The following is a 21,903-nucleotide window of genomic DNA, read 5'->3' as shown; positions in this document are numbered from 1 at the left end:
TTCAGAAGGTGTTTGACAAAGTTCCACATGAGAGGCTTCCAGGAAAAGTAAAAAGTCATGGGATAGGTGGCGATGTCCTTTCATGGATTACAAACTGGCTAAAAGACAGGAAACAGAGAGAAGGATTAAATGACCTCCAGTCTTCAGGTATAATGGATGATTTTAATGATAGGTTACAAATTTTTACTAATAGGTCTGAAATTTCATTTTTGAGTTCCTTCAGAACTCTGGGGTGTATACCATCCAGTCCAGGTGATTTACTACTCTTCAGTTTGTCAATTAGGCCTACCACATCTTCTAGGTTCACTGTGATTTGGTTCAGTCCATCTGAATCATTACCCATGAAAACCTTCTCCGATACGGGTACCTCCCCAACATCCTCTTCAGTAAACACCGAAGCAAAGAAATCATTTAATCTTTCCGTGATGGCTTTATCTTCTCTAAGTGCCCCTTTAACCCCTCGATCATCTAACGGTCCAACTGACTCCCTCACAGGCTTTCTGCTTTGGATATATTTTAAAACATTTTTACTGTGACATTTTGCCTCTACGGCCAACTTCTTTTCAAATTCTCTCTTAGCCTGTCTTCTCAATGCCTTACATTTAACTTGACAACGCTTATTCATTATCCTATTTTATTTATTTATTTATTTGGAAGTTTTTATATACCGACATACACTCTGAGCATCACATTGGTTTACATGAAACATGAACTTGGCGTGGTAGCGCTTTACAGGGAACTAGTCATATAAAACAGGTAAGTTATACAGATAACAGATGTGAACACTTAAACTTAGCTTAAAGGCGATTAACATGAGCTTGAATTACAATATTTATAGTATTTACAGAGGGTATGTACAGGGAGCGACTAGGGGGGTATGGAGATAGGGTTAAGGATAGGTTCAATAAGAGGGGGAAGGGAACGGGGAAAAGGTGGGGGGGAGTGGGACATAGAGAGGGTGAGGAATGGGGGGTGAGGGCTAGAGGGGTTCAGGGGGGTGTTTAGCCAGTGTCAGTGTATGCCAGTTTAAACAGCCAGGTCTTAAGTTTCTGCTTGAATTTCTTTGTGCACTATTCCTGGTGTAGGCTAACTGGCAAAGAATTCCATAGGGCAGGAGCTGCTAAAGAAAGCGAACGAGCTTTTGTTGTGGCAAGGTTGTAGAGTTTGGGTGAGGGTGTGCTTAGGGTGGCTAGGTATTGATTTCTGGTCGGTCTTGTGGAGGTGTAGAAGGTTAATGATTCTTTGAACCAGTTCATTTCGGGGTTGTGGAGGGCTTTGTGAATGATGGAAAGGGTTTTATATTGGATGCGGTATTCGATGGGGAGCCAGTGTAGGCCCTTGAGGACGGGTGATATGTGCTCGTTTCTACGGGTGTTGGTGAGGATGAGGGCGGTGGCATTTTGGAGGATTTGGAGTGGGTGGATGGTGTTCTTAGGGAGACCAAGTAGGAGGGAGTTGCAGTAGTCAATTTTTGAGAAGATGGTCGCCTGTATTACTCTATGGAAATCGGAGAGATGAAGGAGGGGGTTTAAGTTTTTTCATGGTGTGTAATCTGAAAAAGCAGTCTTTAAGTGTGGAATTGATAAATTTTTTGAAATTGATATGGTTGTCTAGGGTGACACCGAGGTCTCTAACATGTTGGTTGAAAGCAATGGTTGTGGGAGGAATGTGGAGGAGGGAGGAGTCAGTATTATGTGGTGAGATGAGCATAAGTTCTGTTTTGGCAGTGTTGAGGGCAAGATGTATGTTGGATAGGAGGTTGTTGATTGCAGATAAACTGGATTCCCAAGTGTTAATAGCTTTGGGTAGGGAGTTGTCAACTGGTATGAGGATCTGCACATCATCTGCATAGATGAAGTGTGGGAGGCTAAGTTCAGACAGTAGGCAACAGAGGGGCAGAAGATAAATGTTGAAAAGAGTAGAAGATAAGGAGGAGCCTTGCCGGGACACCCTGGTTAAGGGGCATGGCCTTGGATTCATGGTTTCTGATTTTAATTTTGTATTGTCTGTTGCTGAGATATGAAATGATCCAGCTGAGGGCACACCAGTTATTCCAATTTCACCAAGTCTCTGGATAAGGATACCGTGGTTGATAGTGTCGAAGGCCGAGGAAATGTCTAAAAGAGCCAGGATGAAGATTTACCTTTGTCAAGGCCTTTAATGAGGTGATCCGCCATGGAGAGTAGTAAGGTTTCAGTGCTGTGAAACTTTCAGAATCCATATTGTGAGGCGGATAAGAGAAGCTGATTGTCGAGGTGGTCTGTGAGTTGGCGGTTAATTGCTTTTTCAAGGACTTTTGATATGAAGGGTAAGTTAGAGATCGGACGGTAGTTAGATGGGTCTGAGGGGGTCAAGTTTAGGTTTTTTTAGTATGGGCTTAACAATCGCTTGTTTGAGAGGGTTAGGTACTAGGCCAGTGGTGATGGAAATGTTTATGATGTTGGTTATGGGTTGGGCGATTATGTTAGGTATGGAGAGGAGATATTTGGTGGGGATAGACTCTGTGGGATGAGATGATGGTCTTAGTTTCTTGAGAATGGCTTCAACTTCTGAAGTGGCTATGGTTTCAAAAGAATTTAGTTTCATGGTGTGGTTGTTGGGGGCGTTCTGCTAGGGATGGTGGTGGTGGGGGGGGGGAAACATAGTAACAGAGTATTGATTTTATCCTGGAAATATAGTGCAAGGTCCTCGCATTTGGTACTAGCTTCATCGTCTGGGATGTGGGCATGAGGGGGTTTAGTAAGGGAAGCCACAAATTCAAAGAGGGCATGGGCATTGTACTGAAGGTGGTGAATTTTGTGGATGTAAAAATCTCTCTTAGTTTTATTTAGCATGTTACGGTAGTTATGGAGGGAAGCTTTATATTTAGCGAGTAGTGTACGAGATGGATCTTTGCGCCAACTTTTTTCAAGCTTTCTGAGTTGGTGTTTCATATGTTTCAAGTTCTGAGTATACCAGGGTTTTTGTTTATTCATTTGAGAGGAGCTTATTTCTCTTGATTGTAGAGGGCAGATTTTTTCTGCAACAGTATTGGTAAGGTTGTGCCAGGAGGCTATCGCCAAATCAGCATTGGAGAGGCCTAGGCGGTCGAGGGTGGCTGATAGGGAGGTGATGAGGTCGTCTTGGTTGCACGTTTTTCTGAAGTGTATGATAGTTTTAGGGTTTGTGGGGGGGGGGGGGGCATTGTTAAGGGAACAGGTGGTTTTAATGAGAACGTGGTCGGACCAGGGAATGGGATAGAATGAGGGGCTGTCCATTCGTATGCGGGAATTTATGAAGATCAGATCTAGGGTATGTCCAGCTCGGTGGGTGGGGTTGTTGATGATCTGCCGGAAGCCAATAGCCTTTAGTGATTCTAGTATGGTGTCACAGGATTTGTACGAGGGGTGGAATCAACATGAAGATTAAAATCTCCAAGGATGATGGTAGGGATGTCTATGTTAATATTCTTAGCGATGTATTCAATGAGTGGGGATGGGTTGGAGTCAAGAGTGCCTTGGGGGGAGTAAATAAGGCAGTTTTGAAGCGATTGGGATTTGAAGAGACCTAACTCCATCTTAGATGGGGGGACAGTAGGTTGATATATTAGTTTGAGATTCTTTTTGGTTGTTAAGAGGATACCTCCACCTTTTCTTTTGGGTCTGGGGATAGATATGATATCGAAAACATCTGTGGGTAATTGATTTTGAAGGACAATATCCAGTTCTTTTATCCAGGTCTCCGTGATGGCACAAATGTCTAGGTTGATGTCTAGGGTGTCATTTAGGATGGGAATTTTCTTGCTTATTGATTGCGCATTGAGCAGTATGAGGGAAAGGGTGGTCAATCCTAAGATTTGGGACAAAGGAGGGATGATCGTAGAGGGGAGGAGTGTTTTAAGGTAGGATCTGTATCTGGGGGGGTGAGGGAGGAGGGGTTTGTGATTGTGGTATTTGAGTGTTTGTATCTTATGGTTCAGCATGATGGTGGTAAAGGGGTGTAACAGTGAAGGGCGTTTATCAGGAGGTGAAGCTTTAGGTAAATCTGGTAAGAGGATGTGGACCGGGTGGGTTTCAAGGGAAGGAATGCAAAGGGGTGCTTGTCACAGAGGATGGTGGGTTATAGTGCCATGGTGTGGCTTGTGAGAGGGTTTAAGTGGTGGAAGAGGAGGGTGTAATAAGGGGAGGGGAGGGGAGTCTTAGTGCCGGTCAGTGTTACGGGAGAAATACTGGTAAAGAGGCACTGAGAGGGGAAGGAGGGTAACTATATGGGTGAGGGGGAGCAAGCAGGAGACCAGGAGGGGCTGTGATGGTATAATTTACTTTAATAAGTGCCACTCATAAGGGGCCAGCAATAAGGGGCGCAAAAAGGGGCAGGCCCCTTTGTCGCGCTCCTTAGGTGCGCGGCGCCTGCTGTAGAGCCTTTTAAAGGCTCGATCCGGGTCTTGGCTGATGTCGGCAGGCAGTGGACGGGCTTAGCAGCTGGCTCAGGCTGTTGCATTAAGCCCGTTCGGGGTCGGAGGGGCGAGTTCAGGTGAGCCCCCACGTGCGCAGGGATCCGGAGGCCTTCGACCCCAGCGGGTCAAAGGCCTCCGGATCTGTTGGTTCCTTCTTCCAATTTTTGAATCAAGATCTTTTGGCTAAAATAGCTTCTTTCACCTCCCCTTTTAACCATGCAGGTAATCTTTTTGCCTTCTTTCCACCTTTCTTAATCTGGACTGTGCTTCTAGGATGGTATTTTTTAACAATGACCACGCCTCTTGCACACTTTTTACCTTTGTAGCTGCTCCTTTCATAAGAACATAAGAAATTGCCATGCTGGGTCAGACCAAGGGTCCATCAAGCCCAGCATCCTGTTTCCAACAGAGGCCAAACCAGGCCACAAGAACCTGACAATTACCCAAACACTATGAAGATCCCACGTTACTGATGCAATTAATAGCAGTGGCTATTCCCTAAGTAAACTTGATTAATAGCCATTAATGGACTTCTCCTCCATATCCAAACCTTTTTTGAACCCAGCTACACTAACTGCACTAACCACATCCCCTGGCAACAAATTCCAGAGCTTTATTGTGCGTTGAGTGAAAAAGAATTTTCTTCAATTAGTCTTAAATGTGCTACTTGCTAACTTCATGGAATGCCCCCTAGTCCTTCTATTATTCGAAAGTGTAAATAACCGAGTCACATCTACTCGTTCAAGACCTCTCATGATCTAATATTTATTCTCATGTTCTGAAACTCCGTTTATTGTAACGCCTCACCGCGATTGTTTTGTTTTATGTAAACCGACCTGATTTGATATTTGTATCGAGAACGTCGGTATATAAAAATGCTAAATAAATAAATAAATAAATGATCTTAAAGACCTCTATCATATCCCCCCTCAGCCATCTCTTCTCCAAGCTGAACAGCCCTAACCTCTTCAGTCTTTCCTCATAGGGGAGCTGTTCCATCCCCTTTATCATTTTGGTTGCCCTTCTCTGTACCTTTCAGTTTTTTTTTCTATTTTTCTCATTATATCAAAGTTTCCCTTTTGACTTTCGACTGCCAGTATGGCGCCGATCGCCTTTGCCCTCACTATGTCACAGGGAGCGACGGTCGCTCCCTGTGACATAGTGAGGGCAAAGGCGATCGGCGCCATTTTGAAACCTCCAGCACCGGCACCGCTAGACCACCAGGTACATGTAAAAGGTTTTTGGGGGGGTCGGGAGGGTGGGAGAAGCAAAGGGGTAATTTGTAAAGGGTCGGGGTGGGTTTTTTTTTTTATCGGGCCATCGGCGCCATTTTTATCAGTGGTAGCCAAAATGGCGCCGATGGCCCGAGAGCGGGAGATCGCGCCGGGACCCCCCCCACACTGGACCACTAGGTAATTTAACATTTGGGGGGGGGGGGTTCGGGAGGGTGAGAGAGCAAAGGGGTCATTTGTAAAGGGTCGGGATGGGGTTTTTTTAATCTGCTCAGGCCTCACTAAAAAATTAACAATGTGAATTGGAATCGGAACCGATTCCAATTCACATCTCTAATGATCCGATTTTTTTCTCCCACCATCCGAACCTGATCGTTAAAATGATCGGGCACACGATTCACATCTCTATTGACTTCTGTGACTTCATATGCAAGGCATCACCCTCTGCCCAGGTAGACCCTGGTTTGAGGCTTGCCAGAGCACTTTTGGCCATGACAGAGTAAAAAAATTCTATCCTAGGTTTGAGCTCTAGCTTCTTTTTGGAAGAGCTACAGGGAGGAATCATGGGGATACCACCAGAGAGAACAGCCTACGTATTAAAATCTCACCATTTATCTCAGCCTCTGCTATTGATGAACTATATTAGATTTTGCCAGCAATACATTTTGTGATAAATAATTTATTATGTTGCTAAAACTTATTTTTGCTACTGTCTACCTGTAGGTATTTTTACTGCAGAAGCCTGTGGAAAGTTGAACACATTGAAGACAACCCATTTTTGTTTACAAATAAATCTGACATCTGAACCACCAATAATGGCAAATATGGCTTTGTCTAAGGTGGAAGTGCCTATAGGACTTGGTATGAGGACACAATTCACTTTGCGGAAAATCTGTTCATCCATAGAGAAGTCTGCCTGGTCCATTACACCATCTGCTCAACCATTTTCAATGAAACCCAGTGACCAGTGAAATGCTCTTTTCCCCTATTATTATACCTCACATCACATTCTTCTGTTCCCAACAGAAACATCTCTCTCATACATATTGATGATATGTCCAGTTTCAGGTGCAGGATCTCTATATTGCAATTACAGAAAAAGTGATGGTCTCATACCTAGTACCACAAAATTAAGTACTATTACAGTTACAGTTTTCCAACCAGGGATTTCAAGAACTGAATTTTAAGATGAAGATTGTTTAAGGAAAAAAGACCACTTTAATAGTTTTCTAGTATTAACATTTTTTATAAGAGAGAAGAGAACAGGGTTTGGTTTTTTTTTTTAATTTTCATGTAGGGTTTTACATTTTTGTTATTATTCATAACATTTTTGTTTCCTTTTAGTGTGCACTAAATCCATTTAGCATGCACTATTTTGGTTTGGTGTGCACTATTTTAATCAGGCCCACATTTTTTAGTGAACAGTAAAATCTTAATATGAATCTAACGAATGCACATCGCTATAATTAGGGACCGTTGTTTTCAGTTTTTATTTTATTTGTCCTGGGTAGTTATCAATGTTTATTACAAGAACATAAAATATATTTATCTGGAAAAATGAGTCTTTTTTCCACTGATTTCACCCATTTTTTGTTTTTATTGTAATAAACACTGATAAATTCCCAGGACATATCAAATAAAAAATGAAAACAAAGGTCCCTGCTTACAGTGCAGGCCTGTGGTATATCTTCCCTCTTTTCAGAGTGGGGAATGCCTTCTGTGCTGTCATATTATATGAGACTCCACTGGAAGGAGACCAGAAAAGCAGGTGCAGTTTATTTTTCTTACCTTTACTGGAAAATAATTTATTTAACAGCTGTGGTGTTGTATTCTTTGAATGAATCTCAACAGTTAAATGACTTCCTGCAAAAGAACAGAATCATATCTTGTATAGTCAGGAGTTTCAATAGAAAGAAAAACATTTAGAAGCTTGATCAGACTTATCAAAATCAAATATGTAACACCTTTTTAAAATCTACCCCAGTCTCTCACAACTTCTGTTCTCTATTGATAATATCTGGTGACCATTGCAACAATTACCAGTAATGTCTTATCTGCAAGTAGGGATACAACTGAGAATATGGAAAATCATAAGCCTGTGAAAAAGCTTCCATACAGCCATTCTCTGAGTTAAATAACTGCACTATACATTTTAGCCTTTTTTGCCCCACAGACAAGCCTGGCAAAGAATCTTGATTGCCCGTTAGGAAGACTTGTCATGCAAGCCCCACCAGTTTCTGAACCATCTCATGCCAACAGGGCAGTTCTGAACAAAACATTCTCTTTTTCTATTTGTGAATATGTTGGTAGTATTCAAATGCATAAGATACAGTGGTGACCATGGTCATGTTAATTCTGTCAAAAACCCTCCGGTGCAATAGGAGTACTCATCCAAGAACCCAAATAAAACAAAGATGACGAGCTGCATTGTAGACTGTAAGAATTGGAAAATCCAGCCTCATTCCCCCCCTCCCCCGCAGTTCTTTACTTTTCAGCAATCTGTCATAGCTGACCCTCACTCGTTTACACCTCCATATAAAATTCAAACACCGAGTGTTAGTGAGTGGAGCTCCTGACTACCTTACCTACTGAGCAAGTTTATAAAAACTGATCCAATAGTAGTTTGAGGATTTTTGGCAAAGTGGCTATTAGCTATATTGTGCTAAACGTGGTTACAAATAATGAAACATAAAAAATAAAATAATTAAACAGGTATACATTATTTTTGAAAAATCAACAGCATTATGTAAAAGCATTAACAATTAATATCCTACAAAAGATATTAACCTAGATGTTATAGCAAGATAACTGAAAACTATAGGAAACGTTTTTTGATGTGAAATGATTCCTGTAGTACTGATTAGTTTCCAAAGGCTACATCCAGGGGCATTGGTAGGCACTTCCAAGATCCAGGTCACGGGCCCATAGGTCCCTTCTTCCCCACCTTGAGGGATGCCAACTTTTCCACAGACTGGACACTTGAGCACTGAGGATGGGTGAGTGTATGTACCTGGCCTTTCCCTCATTTGCATAAATTTGCCACCACTGCCCCTAAACTGCCTCCTCTTTCTCATCCCTTTGTACCTTCTAGTCTAGCATCCCCAGGACAGTGGCAACCAACAATCTACCTATGGATCAACAGAACCAATAGAGCCATCGATGATGAGTGATACACTCATGAATCAAGCTGAAACACCATAAGAATGACAGAGCAAGTGGGAGGCATTCTAGGGAGGAGTGGTATCAGCCAGATAAGTTATCAGCTAATTCCAATATTCAGGGTTAGTCAGATAACTATCAGGCTAGCTCGGGTCGTGCCGATGACCTATCTTAAAGTTAGCTGGATAAACTTAACTAGCTGAGCCATACAGCAACTGAAAAAGGACCTTAAAATTATCAGATACAATCACCCCCAGATCCTGCTCTTCTTTCCTGCTAAGAAGAATTTCACCTCCAATACTGTACCTTTCCCTTGGGTTTTTGAATCCTAGATGCATTACGCTGCATTTTTTAGCATTAAATCTTAGCTGCCAGATCCTAGACCATTCCTCAAGCTTTGCTAGATTCCAACTTATGTTTTCCATGCCTTCATGGCTGTCTACACTGTTGCAGATTTTCTTACCATTGGCAAAAAGAAAAACTTTTCCCAACAATATTTCTGCTCTGTTGCACAAGAAAATGTTGAAAAGAACCGATCCAAGGACCTATTCCTGAGGGATACTGCTATTAATGACCCACTCCTCTGAGTAAACTCCATTTACCACTACCCTTTGTTGCTTCCCACTCACCCAATTTCTAACTCATTCAGTAACTCTAGGTCCCATACCAAGGGCACTCAATTTATTTATAACTTGCCTATGTGGAGCTGTGTCAGAGGCCTCACTGAAATCCAAGTGCACTTCGCTTAGTGCTCTCCCTTGATCCAACTCTCTGGACACCCAATCAGTCTGACAAGATCTACCTGTAGTAAAACCATGCTGCCTCAGATCTTGCAATTCATTGGATTCTAGAAATTGCACTATCATCTGTATTAGCAGCAATTCCATTAGTTTGCTCACCACACAGGTCAGATTAACCGGTCTGTAGATCCCAGTCTCCTCCTTTCTTCCAATTCTATGAATAGGAATTACATCCACCAATCTCCAGTCCTCCAGAACTATTCCCAATTCTAAAGAAGCTTTGAAAAGGTCAGCCGGTGAAGCTGCCAGGACTTCTCTAAGTTCTCTTAGTACCCATGCTGGGCTGGGCCCCAAGTTTGCCTGAGCCAGATGTTTCACAAGCGGAGAGCCATCCTTGTGTTTGTCCAGGTAAGATGGAAGGTGCAGGGGGGTGGTAGGAAAGGTAAATCAGCTGCTGGCAAAACCCAAACCTCAACGGGGACCCCCAATTGTGGTATGGAGAAAGAGAGAATAAAAGCAGACCCGGGAAATGTAACTGGTGCAGCTGCAAAAGAGAAACACTCGTGTGCAGCTGGCGAGACATCAGTGGTGCTTTTATACTGAAGTTGGTGCATATATTAGAATCTTTCCAGAGCTCTGTCTATGCACATAAGAGGGGAGGGGTGGGATGTCGCTTCATCTGTCAGATATGAGCTTCCTACAAACCCAGTGTTACCACAGTGATTGCTGCCCTCTTGCTAGTGTTTCTTGCGCTAAGCTGTTTTGTGTATGTGTGTGTGTTTGTCTTTGTGTCCAAGAGACAGAGAAAAAGAGTTGACGTTTTCTTTCAGGCAGTGGGCATCTTCCCTCATCACCCCCTCCCAAGACTTGTGAAATGAATGGTGGTTCTCTGCCTCTGTGAATTCTGATTTTGTGGCTCTTGATGTTTGAAAGGTTGACCACTCCTGGCCTAGGGTGATCTTTCTCATGGTTTAACAAGATGGAAAAGACCCGGGATTATCTCATATAATAATTTATTCTTTCCATTCTTTTTCATCAGCTCTACTCTTTGTAAATCATTGTCAAAATATATTAGAGATACTACAAGCTATTTAACATTTATTAAACAATGTAAAGCTTGATTATTTCATTGTTCTGGGGTAAACTTAAGACAGAGAAACATTAATTCTGATTCATTTTTTAAAAGTTTTAATTTGTATTTTATGTTATTGGAGGATTATGTAAGTATAGTTTGATTTGTTATCAGTTTTGATTTGCTTGTTTACTGTAGGAACTTTGTTTTATCTTATTATTTTATTAATATTTATGTATTATGTTTATTGTTTTTAATTTGTTCTCTACACAGTCTGTTTTGAATGGCTAGTATAAAAATGTAATAAATAATACAGGATAAAAAGAAGGTTAGATGACTTCCTTATGGTACAGTACAGAAAGCGAGATGTCCAATGTGCTTCCTCGCTTACTGCTATGAGAATAAATAAATAAATTAGACCTTCTCTCTTGGTTCAATACACACTATATCATGTCAGCTTGAAGTAATGGTACTCAAAAGAAGGCTTTTACTCTAACTACAAGATTCACAAATACAAGGTTAGTTGTTTTTACACTTTCAAAGTTCTTGTATTCATTGTTTCCCTGTATGGCAAAAACTTAATGCTCCAGCAAAGCATGGCTGAATGGCCTGGCATGTACCTTGGTTGCTGAAGTTGGTGATCACTGGTGCTTCTGTGGAAGGCAACTTCAGAGGTGACTTCCCTGTACAGATATAAAGAAAATGTTTGTTACAGATAGTAATATTTATGTGCAGTACTACAGGTTGGCCCATGGAAAAGTAGCCCACCTCCAATACCAGTGCCATTCAGGCAGGCTACTTTTCTATGGGCCACCCTGTAGTTTGACTGAATGCCTGGTTTAATAGCTTCATATGTGATCCATTTTGATGATCCAAATCAGAGTTGTTCTTAAAGTATGAATCTCCATGAAACTGAACCAAATTTGGACCATTTATTTTTTTTACATTTCCTTTTGTGGAAAATAAGTTATTTTGTATCCAAGAAACATGAAAAAAGTTACTAAAAAAGTATTCAATTTGAAAATGTCAGAAGGGAGTATATTAGATCTAAACCAGAATCCGAAGAATTGTTTTCCTCTGTGAGTTCCTCTCTCTCACTCTATCCAAATCTAATCTGAACAGGTTCACCCATCCATATTTAAAGTGAATTATGAGTGCTCTTACTTGAATTGTTGCTATACAATTCTGACAATATATTTCTAAAAAATCTACTTACTCTAGCCAATTAAGATTATAGGTGTTGCGCTGGAGGTGGACCCTTGGCCTGGTGCAGGATTGGTACGACCCTCTAGTCAGACCCAGAGAGCGCCTGCCACCAGGAGGTGGAGCACATGAGGAGACAGAGGCTAGCTGGAGCTTCGCCAATAACAATCCGGGGTTTCCACAGGTTGGGCCTCGACTTAGATGGGCCTCAGATGGTTTCCCAGAGAGATAGCGGAGGGGTGTGCCCACCACAAGCAAGGGTACGTGGCTGATGCAGACAGAATGGACCAGACCCGAACTGGAAGCTCCGGAGACCTCAGGGAGGTAACAGTTGAGGAAGGTTCTCCGGGAAAGGCAGGCAACGCCTGCGGGTCTAGTCAGGTGAAGGCCGCGGGTGGATTCCAAGCAGGTTGGTCTGGTAGCCACAGTAGGCCAGAAGAGAGTGTCCGAGTGAAGCGCAAGGGTCAGAACCAGAGTATCAGTCCAGAAGTGGTCAACCAAAGTAGGAATCAAATACCAAAGTCAGTCCAAGCGTAGTCAAGGCAAGCGAGGGTCAGTTCCAGGCAGCAGACGAAGAGAATGGTCAGGCAGCACGAGGCGCTTAAGGAGTGACACGTGAAACATGTTATGGATTCCCAAGCTTGGAGGAAGTTGCAGTTGGTAGGTGACTGCCCCTATGCGTCGAAGGATGGGGAATGGGCCGATGAACTTAGGGGCTAGCCGTTGGGAAGGCAACCGTAGTTGGATGTGTTTGGTACTCAACCAGCCCTTTTGCCCAGGCAGGAACTGAGGTGCGGTCCGACGATGGACATTTGTGATCCACTTGGCCTGGTCAGCTGCTTGGCAGAGCCGGTCCTTTACCTGGTTCCAGAGCCGGCGTATGGTTTGTGCTGTAGATTGGGCTGCAGGTGAGGGAACTGGCAGGAGTGGAACTGGCAGGGGTATGCATGGTTGATGGCCAAAGACTACAGCAAAGGGTGAAAATTCCGTGGCAGAGGCAATATCGGTGTTATGGGATAGTTCCGCCCATGGCAGGAAGTCAGCCCAGTCATATTGCTGGTCGTTGATATAGGATCGCAGGAAGATTTTCAACGAGCGATTAGTCCTCTCGGCCTGGCCATTGGCTTGTGGATGATAGGCTGATATTAAGTTTAAAGTAATATTGAACTTTTTACAGAGAGATCTCCAATATTTAGTGGCAAATTGAGGGCCACGATCGGAGACTATTTCTTGTGGTAGACCATGTAAACGAAATATGTAGGTTAAGAAGAGTCGAGCTAGCTCTGGAGCTGATGGGAATCCAGGTAAGGAGACGAAGTGGGCCATTTTTGAGAAGCAGTCAGTGATGACCCAGATTACTTTTGAAGGAAGCAGATCCACAATTAAATCTGTGGAGAGACTTGACCAGGGTTCAGTGGGTGCAGGAAGTGGTTGAAGAAGCCCCCATGGGCAGCTAGTCGGGGGTTTTTGCTGTGCAAAACCAGACAGGAGTCCATGTATTCTCGGGAGTTTTTGGTCATGCCAGGCCACCAATAGTGCCTTTGGAGCATTTCGAGAGTACGGGCTCAGCTGGGGTGACCGGCCAGCTTGGAATCATGAGCCTAACGGAGCACGTATTCACGAAGACGACGGGGAACCACCGTCTTCCCGGCTGGTACCGTGGTGGTGACTGCTATTGATATGCAAGCTGGATCAATGATGTGTTTGGGAATCTCGGATGTGTCCTCTGGCTTGACGGAGCAAGAGAGTGCATCTGCATGGAGGTTTTTCGCTGTTGGGTGATAGCAGAGCTCGAAGTTGAAGTGCTCAAAGAACAGGGCCCAGCGGGCTTGTCTTGGGTTAAGAAATTGGGCCTCTTTTCCAGATTTAAATAGTCAGTGACTATTGTGAATTTGGGCTGTGCCCCTTCAAGCCAGGGATGCCATTCCTGGAGGGCAAGTTTCACTGCTAGGAATTTGCGGTCCCCTATGGTATAATTCTGTTCTGAGGAAGAGAATCTATGTGAATAGAAAGAACATGGAACTAGGGTTCCCTTGGTGGAGTATTGACTTAATACTGCTCCTGCTCCAATGGCGGATGCGTCGACTTCGACTATGAAGGGGCAGTTAGGATCCAGTTGACATAGACACGGGCCAGTATAGATGGCCTCTTTCAAGGCGTGGAAGGCTGATTGAGCCTTGGGGTTCCAGACTCGAAGATCACATCCCTTCCTTGTCATAGCGGTGAGTGGAGCAGCCAATGTGGAGTAATTGGCGATGAAGTTTCGATAGAAATTTATGAATCCAAGGAATCTTTGTAGGGCTCGGAGACTCACTGGTTGAAGCCAATCTCGAATACCCTGGAGTTTGTCAGGATCCGTGGTGAACCCATGGCTGGAGATGATGTAACCTAGGAATGGGAGACTGGATTGCTAAAAAAAAGCACTTCTCTAATTTAGCATAGAGATGATGGTCTCTAAGGCATTGGAGGACTGTTTGAACGTAGGAACAATGAGATTTCAGGTCTCGAGAAGATTAATATATCATCCAGATACACTATGATGAATGAGTACAAAAGGTCCCGGAAAATCTCGTTCATTAGCCGCTGGAAGACTGCAGGGGCACTGCAAAGCCCAAAAGGCATTACTACGTACTCGTAGTGACCATCTCTTGTGTTGAAGGCGGTTTTCCAGATGTCTTCTGGTTGAATCGGTACTAGGTTATATGCCGCACCCCCCCCCCCCCCCCCCCCCCGTAGATCTAGTTTAGTAAAGATTTGTGTGCCCTGTAGGCAGTCGAACAGTTCACTGATCAGTGGCAGTGGGTACCAGTCCTTATGGGTTACTGCGTTCAAACCTCTGTAGTCTATGCATGGTCTTAGACTGCCATCCTTCTTCTTTACAAAGAAGAACTTGGCACCTGCCGGGGAAGTAGAGGGTCTTATGAACCCTTTTGCCAAATTTTCTTTGATGTATGTTGACATTGCTTGGGTTTCTGGGAGTGAAAGAGGATAGGTTCTGCCCTTGGGAGGCATGATTCCAGGTAGGAGTTCTATGGGGCAGTTAAACTTCCAGAGTGGAGGCAGAATATCGGTGTTTTGTTTGGAGAACACATCTTTAAATTCTGAGTATGGAGCAGGTGCCCCAGGAAGGGTTGTAAAGCTTAAAACTGTCACAGATGGAGACACTTGCCGTAAACAGTGAATTTGACATTGAGAGCCCCACTGAGTGAATTGCAGGGATTGCCAGTTGAAGTGGGGTTCGTGTAATTGAAGCCAAGGAAGTCCAAGGACTACAGGGTGTGTTGATCATTTCAAGATCAGGAGAGAGATCTCCTCATCATAGAGGGTCCCAACTGTGAGGCGAATGGCCACGGTACGGTACGGTGAGTTATCCGATCAGGTAGCGGTTTTCCTTGAATTGAGGTGATACATAGTGGTACTTCCAGTGGTTGGACTGGTATCTGCAGGAGCTTGACGATTTCTTCCATAATGAAATTTCCACTCGCTCCAGTGTCCACGAAGGCAGTGGTGGCGAAAGAATGTGACTCCCTAAGAAGGGAGAATGGCAGCAACAGTTGAGGGCCAGAAACTGTAGTGTCCAAGCTCAGGACCCCTGCCGGGCTCGGTGTGTTTTGTTTGTATTCATCTTCTATGACAACAATCTCTGCCTTAATTTCCTCCATGATGGTTTTTGTATATTCTATATGAGGAGCATTAAGTCTAATGAACACTTGTTTAAAATAGCTGCCCATTTAGATAAAAAATCTAATCTTATCAGTAAACATAAAAGATTCTTTGTTGATGCGTAGACCCCTGGATATGATTTATTGTTTGACATAATCATGTGGCGACGATGGTGCCCCTGGTGGCAGGTCCTCAGCGGTGACTTCGGGCTCAGCGCTAATTATCAAGGACTGCTTCCACAAAGTCCTTTATAGCAGATCCCTTCCTGAAGTTTCTCCCGCGAGACAGGAGTAGAGGATAACCATAAGGCAAGGAGGCTATGGGTCAGCACCACTTGTAAGGGAAGGCCCTCTTACAACTAGGCCCGTGAGACCAAACTTCCCTCATTCTCCACTAGAGTAAGGGTCACCTCCCTGGCAGCCCTTTAAAACAACATATTACATCCAGGCAGAAGCTTCTTATGTATTGAAGTTTATTAAACCAAACTCCACAGAAAGGCAAAACACTCAACTTAACAAGCATTACCAACCAAGCTTCTCACTCTGAGTTTCTAGCGTACTTTCCCCTGCACAACATGTGGGCAAAGTAGGTTTTTCTCCCAGTACATTCTACTTCCCCCAAGTCTAACATAGTACTGAAACCTCCCCCACTGCAGGAACGTCTCCTTAGGCCGGCTGCCAGGTCCTAATTACCTCTTTTCCTCCAGCTGCCTTAATTAAGTAAAACAACTCTTTTCGCTGCCACAAGCTCCCCTTGCTGTGCAGTTCTAAAAACCATCTGTTACAGCTGACTTAGCTTTTAGTGGAAAAGGTCTACCTGGACACCATCTCCCAGCCTCAGGCTTTGGATCTTACTTGCCTTCCCTCCAGCTCTCCTCTCTCTTTCTCTTTGGAGGGCTATTCTCTTTATGTCAGATAGAGTGTCCCTCCCTAGGAAGGAACCGCCCTTGTGTTTCCCTGCCCCCAACCCTTCCTGAGGCTGACTACCAGGGCATCTGGGAAATGTAGTTTCCTTCCTGCAAAGTAACCATGCCATTGAGGAAAACACCTCAAAGTTTTACAGCACAGAGACTCCGCTCTGGCTCAACTCATCACAATCAATATAACCCTATGTAATTCTGCATTCAAAAGAGCCATTTACTCAGACCGACAAGAGCTATTACATTACAGAGCCAAAATCTAATTTGTGTATTACAATATACTGAGTTGACACAACAGATCCGCAAAATCATTCTTAAAAATTGGCTGTGCTGAGTCCGCACACCATCTTTAAAGACCCCCCAATGTTTGCATATTTGAGAGGCATTAATATCAAACAGCACGTAGTTTATTTATTTATTTAACATGTTTTGTATACCGTCCTTTGGTTTTGCCATCAGAACGGTTTACATCATATTAGTTAAACAATGAATGAATCATATTAGCTAAACATCTTTACGTCATAATAGTTGAACAGAGATTACTTCAAGGCGTCTATAGTTTGTATCATATTTTAAGAAAATTTGTGTCTATCCTTATATGTGGCTATGAATGTAGTCTTAGGTGTTCTAATGTTGAACGTGGTCTTAGGCGTTGAACGTAGTCATATGTGTTCTAGTGTTGTCATCGATGTTATTGTGTTGCATTGAGGTTGCGGATTTTCATGGAGGTTGGTTGTGTGGGAGTCTGGTTATGTTGATGGATGATGTCATTTGCATATGCTTTGGTGAAAAGCCAGGTTTTCAAATCTTTTTTAAAGATTCTGATGTTAGGTTGCGTTCTTATTTTGATTGGTAATGAGTTCCATAGGGCGGGGCTGGCGATGGATATAGCTCTTTCACGAGTTGTGTTCAGATGAGTGGATCTTACTTGAGGGATTTTGAGGAGGCCTTTGTTTGTTGATCGTAGGTTCATTTTTGGAGCATGGGGTTCGATGTATTTGCTCAACCAGTAGTTTTGCTGTCCTGTGATTATTTTGTAGAGGATTGTTAGGACTTTATATTCTATTCTGTATTTTATTGGGAGCCAGTGTAGGGAGATGAGGGTTGGTGTGATATGCTCATGTTTCTTTGTTCCTGTGAGGATTCTTGCGGCTGTATTCTGTAGTATTTGTAGTGGTCAGATGGTAGAAATAGGTAGGCCAAGGAGTAAGGCATTGCAGTAGTCTAGGTTGGAAAAAATGAGTAGTTGTAGGACTGTTCTGAAATCCTCTTTTGTAAGGAAAGGTTTGAGCCGTCTGAGTGTGAGTAGTTTGTAGTATCCTTCTTTGATTTTGTTTGTTATGTGGGTTTTGTATGATAGTTCTTTGTCTATGGTTATTAATAGGTTTCGAGCGTGGCTGACTGGAGAGATGAGTGTTTTAGGGTCTTCCGTTTTGAGTGGTTGCATGGGAGATTCGGAGACTTTTTTGTCCAGGATGATTAGTTCCGTTTTCTCTATGTTTATTATGAGTTTTATGGTGTCAAGGCATTGTTTGATTTCTGCGAGACAGCTGGTAATACTCTTGTAAGTTTCTTCCATTGTATTCTGTATTGGGACTAGGATTTGGATATCATCAGCATATAGGAAGTGGGTCAGGCCTAGGCGATCCAGTGTGTGACAGATCGGTAGGAGATATATGTTGAAAAGTGTTGCTGACAGGGCAGATTTTTGTGGGACTCCTCTGTTTAGATTTATCTTGTTTGATAGGTTGTTGTTGTATAATACTTGGAAGCTTCTGTTATACAAGTAGGAGGTGAACCATTTTAGTGTGGTTCCCATAGCTCCAATTTCAGATAGTCTGTCAAATAAGATAGCATGGTTGACTGTGTCAAATGCGGCTGATAAATCCAAAAGGATTAATATGTAACTTTTTCCTTTATCAAATCCTCGAAGTACTATGTCGTTTAGAGACAATAGTAATGATTCGGTGCTTACATTTTTTTCTGAATCCAAATTGCGAGGGGTGAAATATGTTATTCATTTCAATGTGGTCAGATAGTTGGGAATGTACAATTTTTTCAATGATCTTTGCTATGAAGGGTAAGTTTGATATGGGTCTATAGTTTTGAATGTTCTCTGGGTCTAGGTTCCCACTCCCGGAAAAAAGCTCCATCAGTGTAGAAGGACAAACCCAGTGTGGCAAGTGTTCCTCCTGTGCACAGGCACACCTTGGCACAGAATGGCAAGATCCATGTAGCAGATTTAAAATACATTGAGACACAGATCACATCATATATACACTTCAATGCCCATGCCCCAAAACATATGTCGGGTGCATGAGACGGAAAATCTGTACCTGCCTCACAGAACACAGAAGCTGCATTAATAATAAAGATTTAAAAGTGCCTACTGTACAATATTGCATTGAAGCAGGCTATTGGTTTGAGGACTTCATATGAATCATCTTGGAACATATTCCCCCATCGTGGTGGGGAGGAGACAGAGCATGCATACTTAATTTCAAAGAAAACCAATGGATTTTTTGTTTACAGTCCATTGAACCTAAGGGTTTAAATGAAAAGATCGAATGGTATACTCTCATCTAACATTCACAAGTTCGTCATTTCCAGATGTTCAATTTTTGGTGGGGGAATTCCCTTTAAAGATGGCGTCTGTACAACGCGTTCTCTGTCAGGTACGATCAGAACGTCTCATAGCAGCAGGTAGTCCGCAGCACCGCGTTCAAAGAAAAGTAAGTAGATGTCACAATTTCCAATAGATATACAATTCAATGTTGTTCATCTGGAGACAGTATTATAGTCAGACTTTAAAACCTATTTGTGCTTCGCAGCATAGAAGAAGTTTTGTTCCAGTTGCTAGTATTCAGCAACATACTGACCGCGTAAATAACGTCCCTCTCTCCGCTACCATTGAAAGACTTTTAAAAAGTGAAATATTTCAAGGGCATTTTCAAATTAGCTTTATGTATTACAGACGAGTGTCCACATATCAAGACAAAGGATTTCGAGCAAGCAGTTTCCCTGAAGAAGGAGCGCACTCTCCGAAACATTGCAGTGTTGGACAGCATAAGGCTCTATAGCACAAGTGGACTTAAAGCAGATAAGTGAGAAGATAAGCGAGATAGCTTGCTATTAAAGCATCTAAAAAAAAAGAACCCATAGAGTGACTGATGATTATAAAGCCCTAGTGCTTATACAGAGTGTTCATAAATATAGCCTGAAGCCTGTTGCGCTATATGATAGTCACTCTATTTCACAAGGTACATGCTCTACATTATTGGTAGTAAAATATAATTAATATTGACGTTTGATGAGTTTCATACTACTCTGGGTCTAATTTGATTTAGTGTATACTGAAAATTAGTGCTAAGCACCTACCTTTCCCCCTTGCTCTCCCTTCACCCCCATAGCCACTCATTTTTTAGGATCCTAAATTTAAGTGCCTAGTGGAACTTGGATTCTAACTTTAGGAAGTAAGCCCTACTAAATTTTCAAAAAGGGCTAATTTAGGGCCCTAACTGTCAAGTTAGCCACCTAAAAACCCTTTGAAAAATGAGCTCTTAAATATTAAAACTGGATGTAATATCCAGCTGTAATTAGGAGATTATTTTCAGAAAATGTTGCTAGTTGGCTCATTTGCATGCACTAACAAGAACACACATTCAACCTGGGTGTGCCCTTATCAATATGTATTAAATGTGTATGTTAAGCTCAATGACGCTTCATACATTGACCCATAAATTACTACTTGTTTGAAGTGTGTATTTTTTGTGACATTAAGTAATTTAATGGGATAATATGTTTAGGTAACTAAACTATGGTAAAAAGTGGTCTGTTCTTTTTTTATAGGCTTCTCTTAAATCTCAAAATTAGTTTGTGTCATTTTTCTTATACAGAATTCCCAAAGTAATTTATTATTTATTCCAGGGACTTAAGCTGATCAAAATATATATGGAAGGGATGGCATTATTATTTACTGTGCTGCAAAACTGGCAATAGCTGAACACTGGGGGGTTTTTTTTCACCTTCCCTCAAGTTACTTCTCATGTTAAACATGATTTACTGTAAGACTTACCTGATCACTAGAAATTATTTGACTTGCCCGTGTGTCTCAACTAGACTGTAAGCTCCCTGAAGCCAGTATTGTCTCTATCTTACACATCTGAATAATGGTGCATATGCTAATAGCACTATAGAAATGTTAAGTAATAGCAGTAGGAACAAGCTAGGAGCACTGCTAGGAAACGAGAAGGAAATTGCAATTGATGGAGCTCTGGTTTTCTTGTAACCTACAGTATGTAACTATGTGCACATTAACAACACTCGGATGCACTGATGAGACTTTCTTTCCAACACATGCATTCTGGACATGGGGGGGACGGGACTGCTTATTTTCCCCACAATGGCCCCGGCGCCTTACCTGGGGCTTGATATGAAAGGTCAGTCCTGCTCTTCTTGGTAGTGAATGACTTCCTCGTTTCCTCGTGCACGATAAGAAGCATATCTATGGCTACTGCCCTCCCCTCCTCTCTCACCTCCAAGCTGGCTTGCTCTCGGCTAGAGATCTGGTACATTGCCGGTGCCCCTGTCTGTCCTTACTGTACACAGCAGAGCTGCTCCTGCACAGACTGGAGGGGCTGCTGCCTGCAGGCTGGGAGCTCGGTGCTCGCCTCGGCTACCCCCCACCTCCATCTCACCCGTCCTAAATAAACAACTTTTGGCTGAACCTGCTCGGCTATCCATTTGCGCCTTAGAGAAAAGGCCCCTGACTAGGTTGCAGGTTACTGTGATAATTGAACCTCCTGGGGAGATTTCCTGTCCGTGCCAGAAAGACCTTTTCAACAGCCTTTTACAGGCTGGCCCACGCTGCCCACCTGTTACCCACCAGAGCCTGCCAGGCAAACTGAGAGCCCCGTTAACAGAGGCCTAAGGACAGATGCAAATTCAGGCTCTCCAGTTCCACATTCCCTTTCCCTCCCCTGTTCAGGTCTCTCCCTGTCACCCATAGCGATCATTTCCTTTTCCCTCTCCCATTCGTTTTTTATACATTTTTCTCACTCCCTCTCTTTTCCCTTGCTGTTTCTCTCTTTCTTAATCAATTTGCCTCTTTCAGACTTTGTATTTAGGGTTGCCAAATGGCTCCAGATTTTCAGGACAGGTTGATCCAGTCCTGGTTTTATCCCATTGCATGCAGGGATTTGTAGTCTTGCTCTAAGTTTTAATACAAGTCCCTGCATGCCGTGGGATAAAACCAAGACCGGATCAGCCTGTTCTGAAAACCTGGAGCCAGGTGGCAACCCTATTTGTACTATTTTCTCCTCTCCTTCCTCCTCCTCTTCTCTTGTCTTATTTTCCCTCTTCTGCCTTTCTTTTCCATCCTTCATTCTTGGGTCTTTCCTTTTACCTCAGTCTCTCCCATGCTCTGCTTTTTTTTTTTTTTTTTTCCTGTGCCTTTCTCATTTAGCTTTGGATTTGGTTGA

General features: G+C 42.9%; 1 protein-coding gene across 2 annotated transcripts in view; it reads right to left on the bottom strand.

Moving 5' to 3' along the window:
* LOC115099385 (kyphoscoliosis peptidase-like) overlaps positions 1–21,114 on the bottom strand; it is a 121,011-nt gene extending 99,897 nt beyond the window's left edge. Inside the window, exons 1-3 of one of the 2 annotated variants that reach the window (XM_029616992.1) lie at positions 20,844–21,114; positions 11,259–11,321; positions 7,456–7,530 (exon numbers count right to left, since the gene is read on the bottom strand). In XM_029616992.1, the coding sequence (XP_029472852.1) occupies positions 7,456–7,530; positions 11,259–11,321; positions 20,844–20,997 (292 nt within the window). In that variant the 5' untranslated portion in view covers positions 20,998–21,114. The remainder of the gene's footprint in view (positions 1–7,455; positions 7,531–11,258; positions 11,322–20,843) is intronic. The other variant, XM_029616993.1, reaches the window with a different exon arrangement.
* Between the last annotated feature and the right edge of the window lie 789 nt (positions 21,115–21,903).

The sequence above is a fragment of the Rhinatrema bivittatum genome, chromosome 9 (assembly GCF_901001135.1).
Source record: "Rhinatrema bivittatum chromosome 9, aRhiBiv1.1, whole genome shotgun sequence".
Lineage (NCBI taxonomy): Eukaryota > Metazoa > Chordata > Amphibia > Gymnophiona > Rhinatrematidae > Rhinatrema > Rhinatrema bivittatum.
This window is presented reverse-complemented; position numbering and strand designations above follow the sequence as displayed.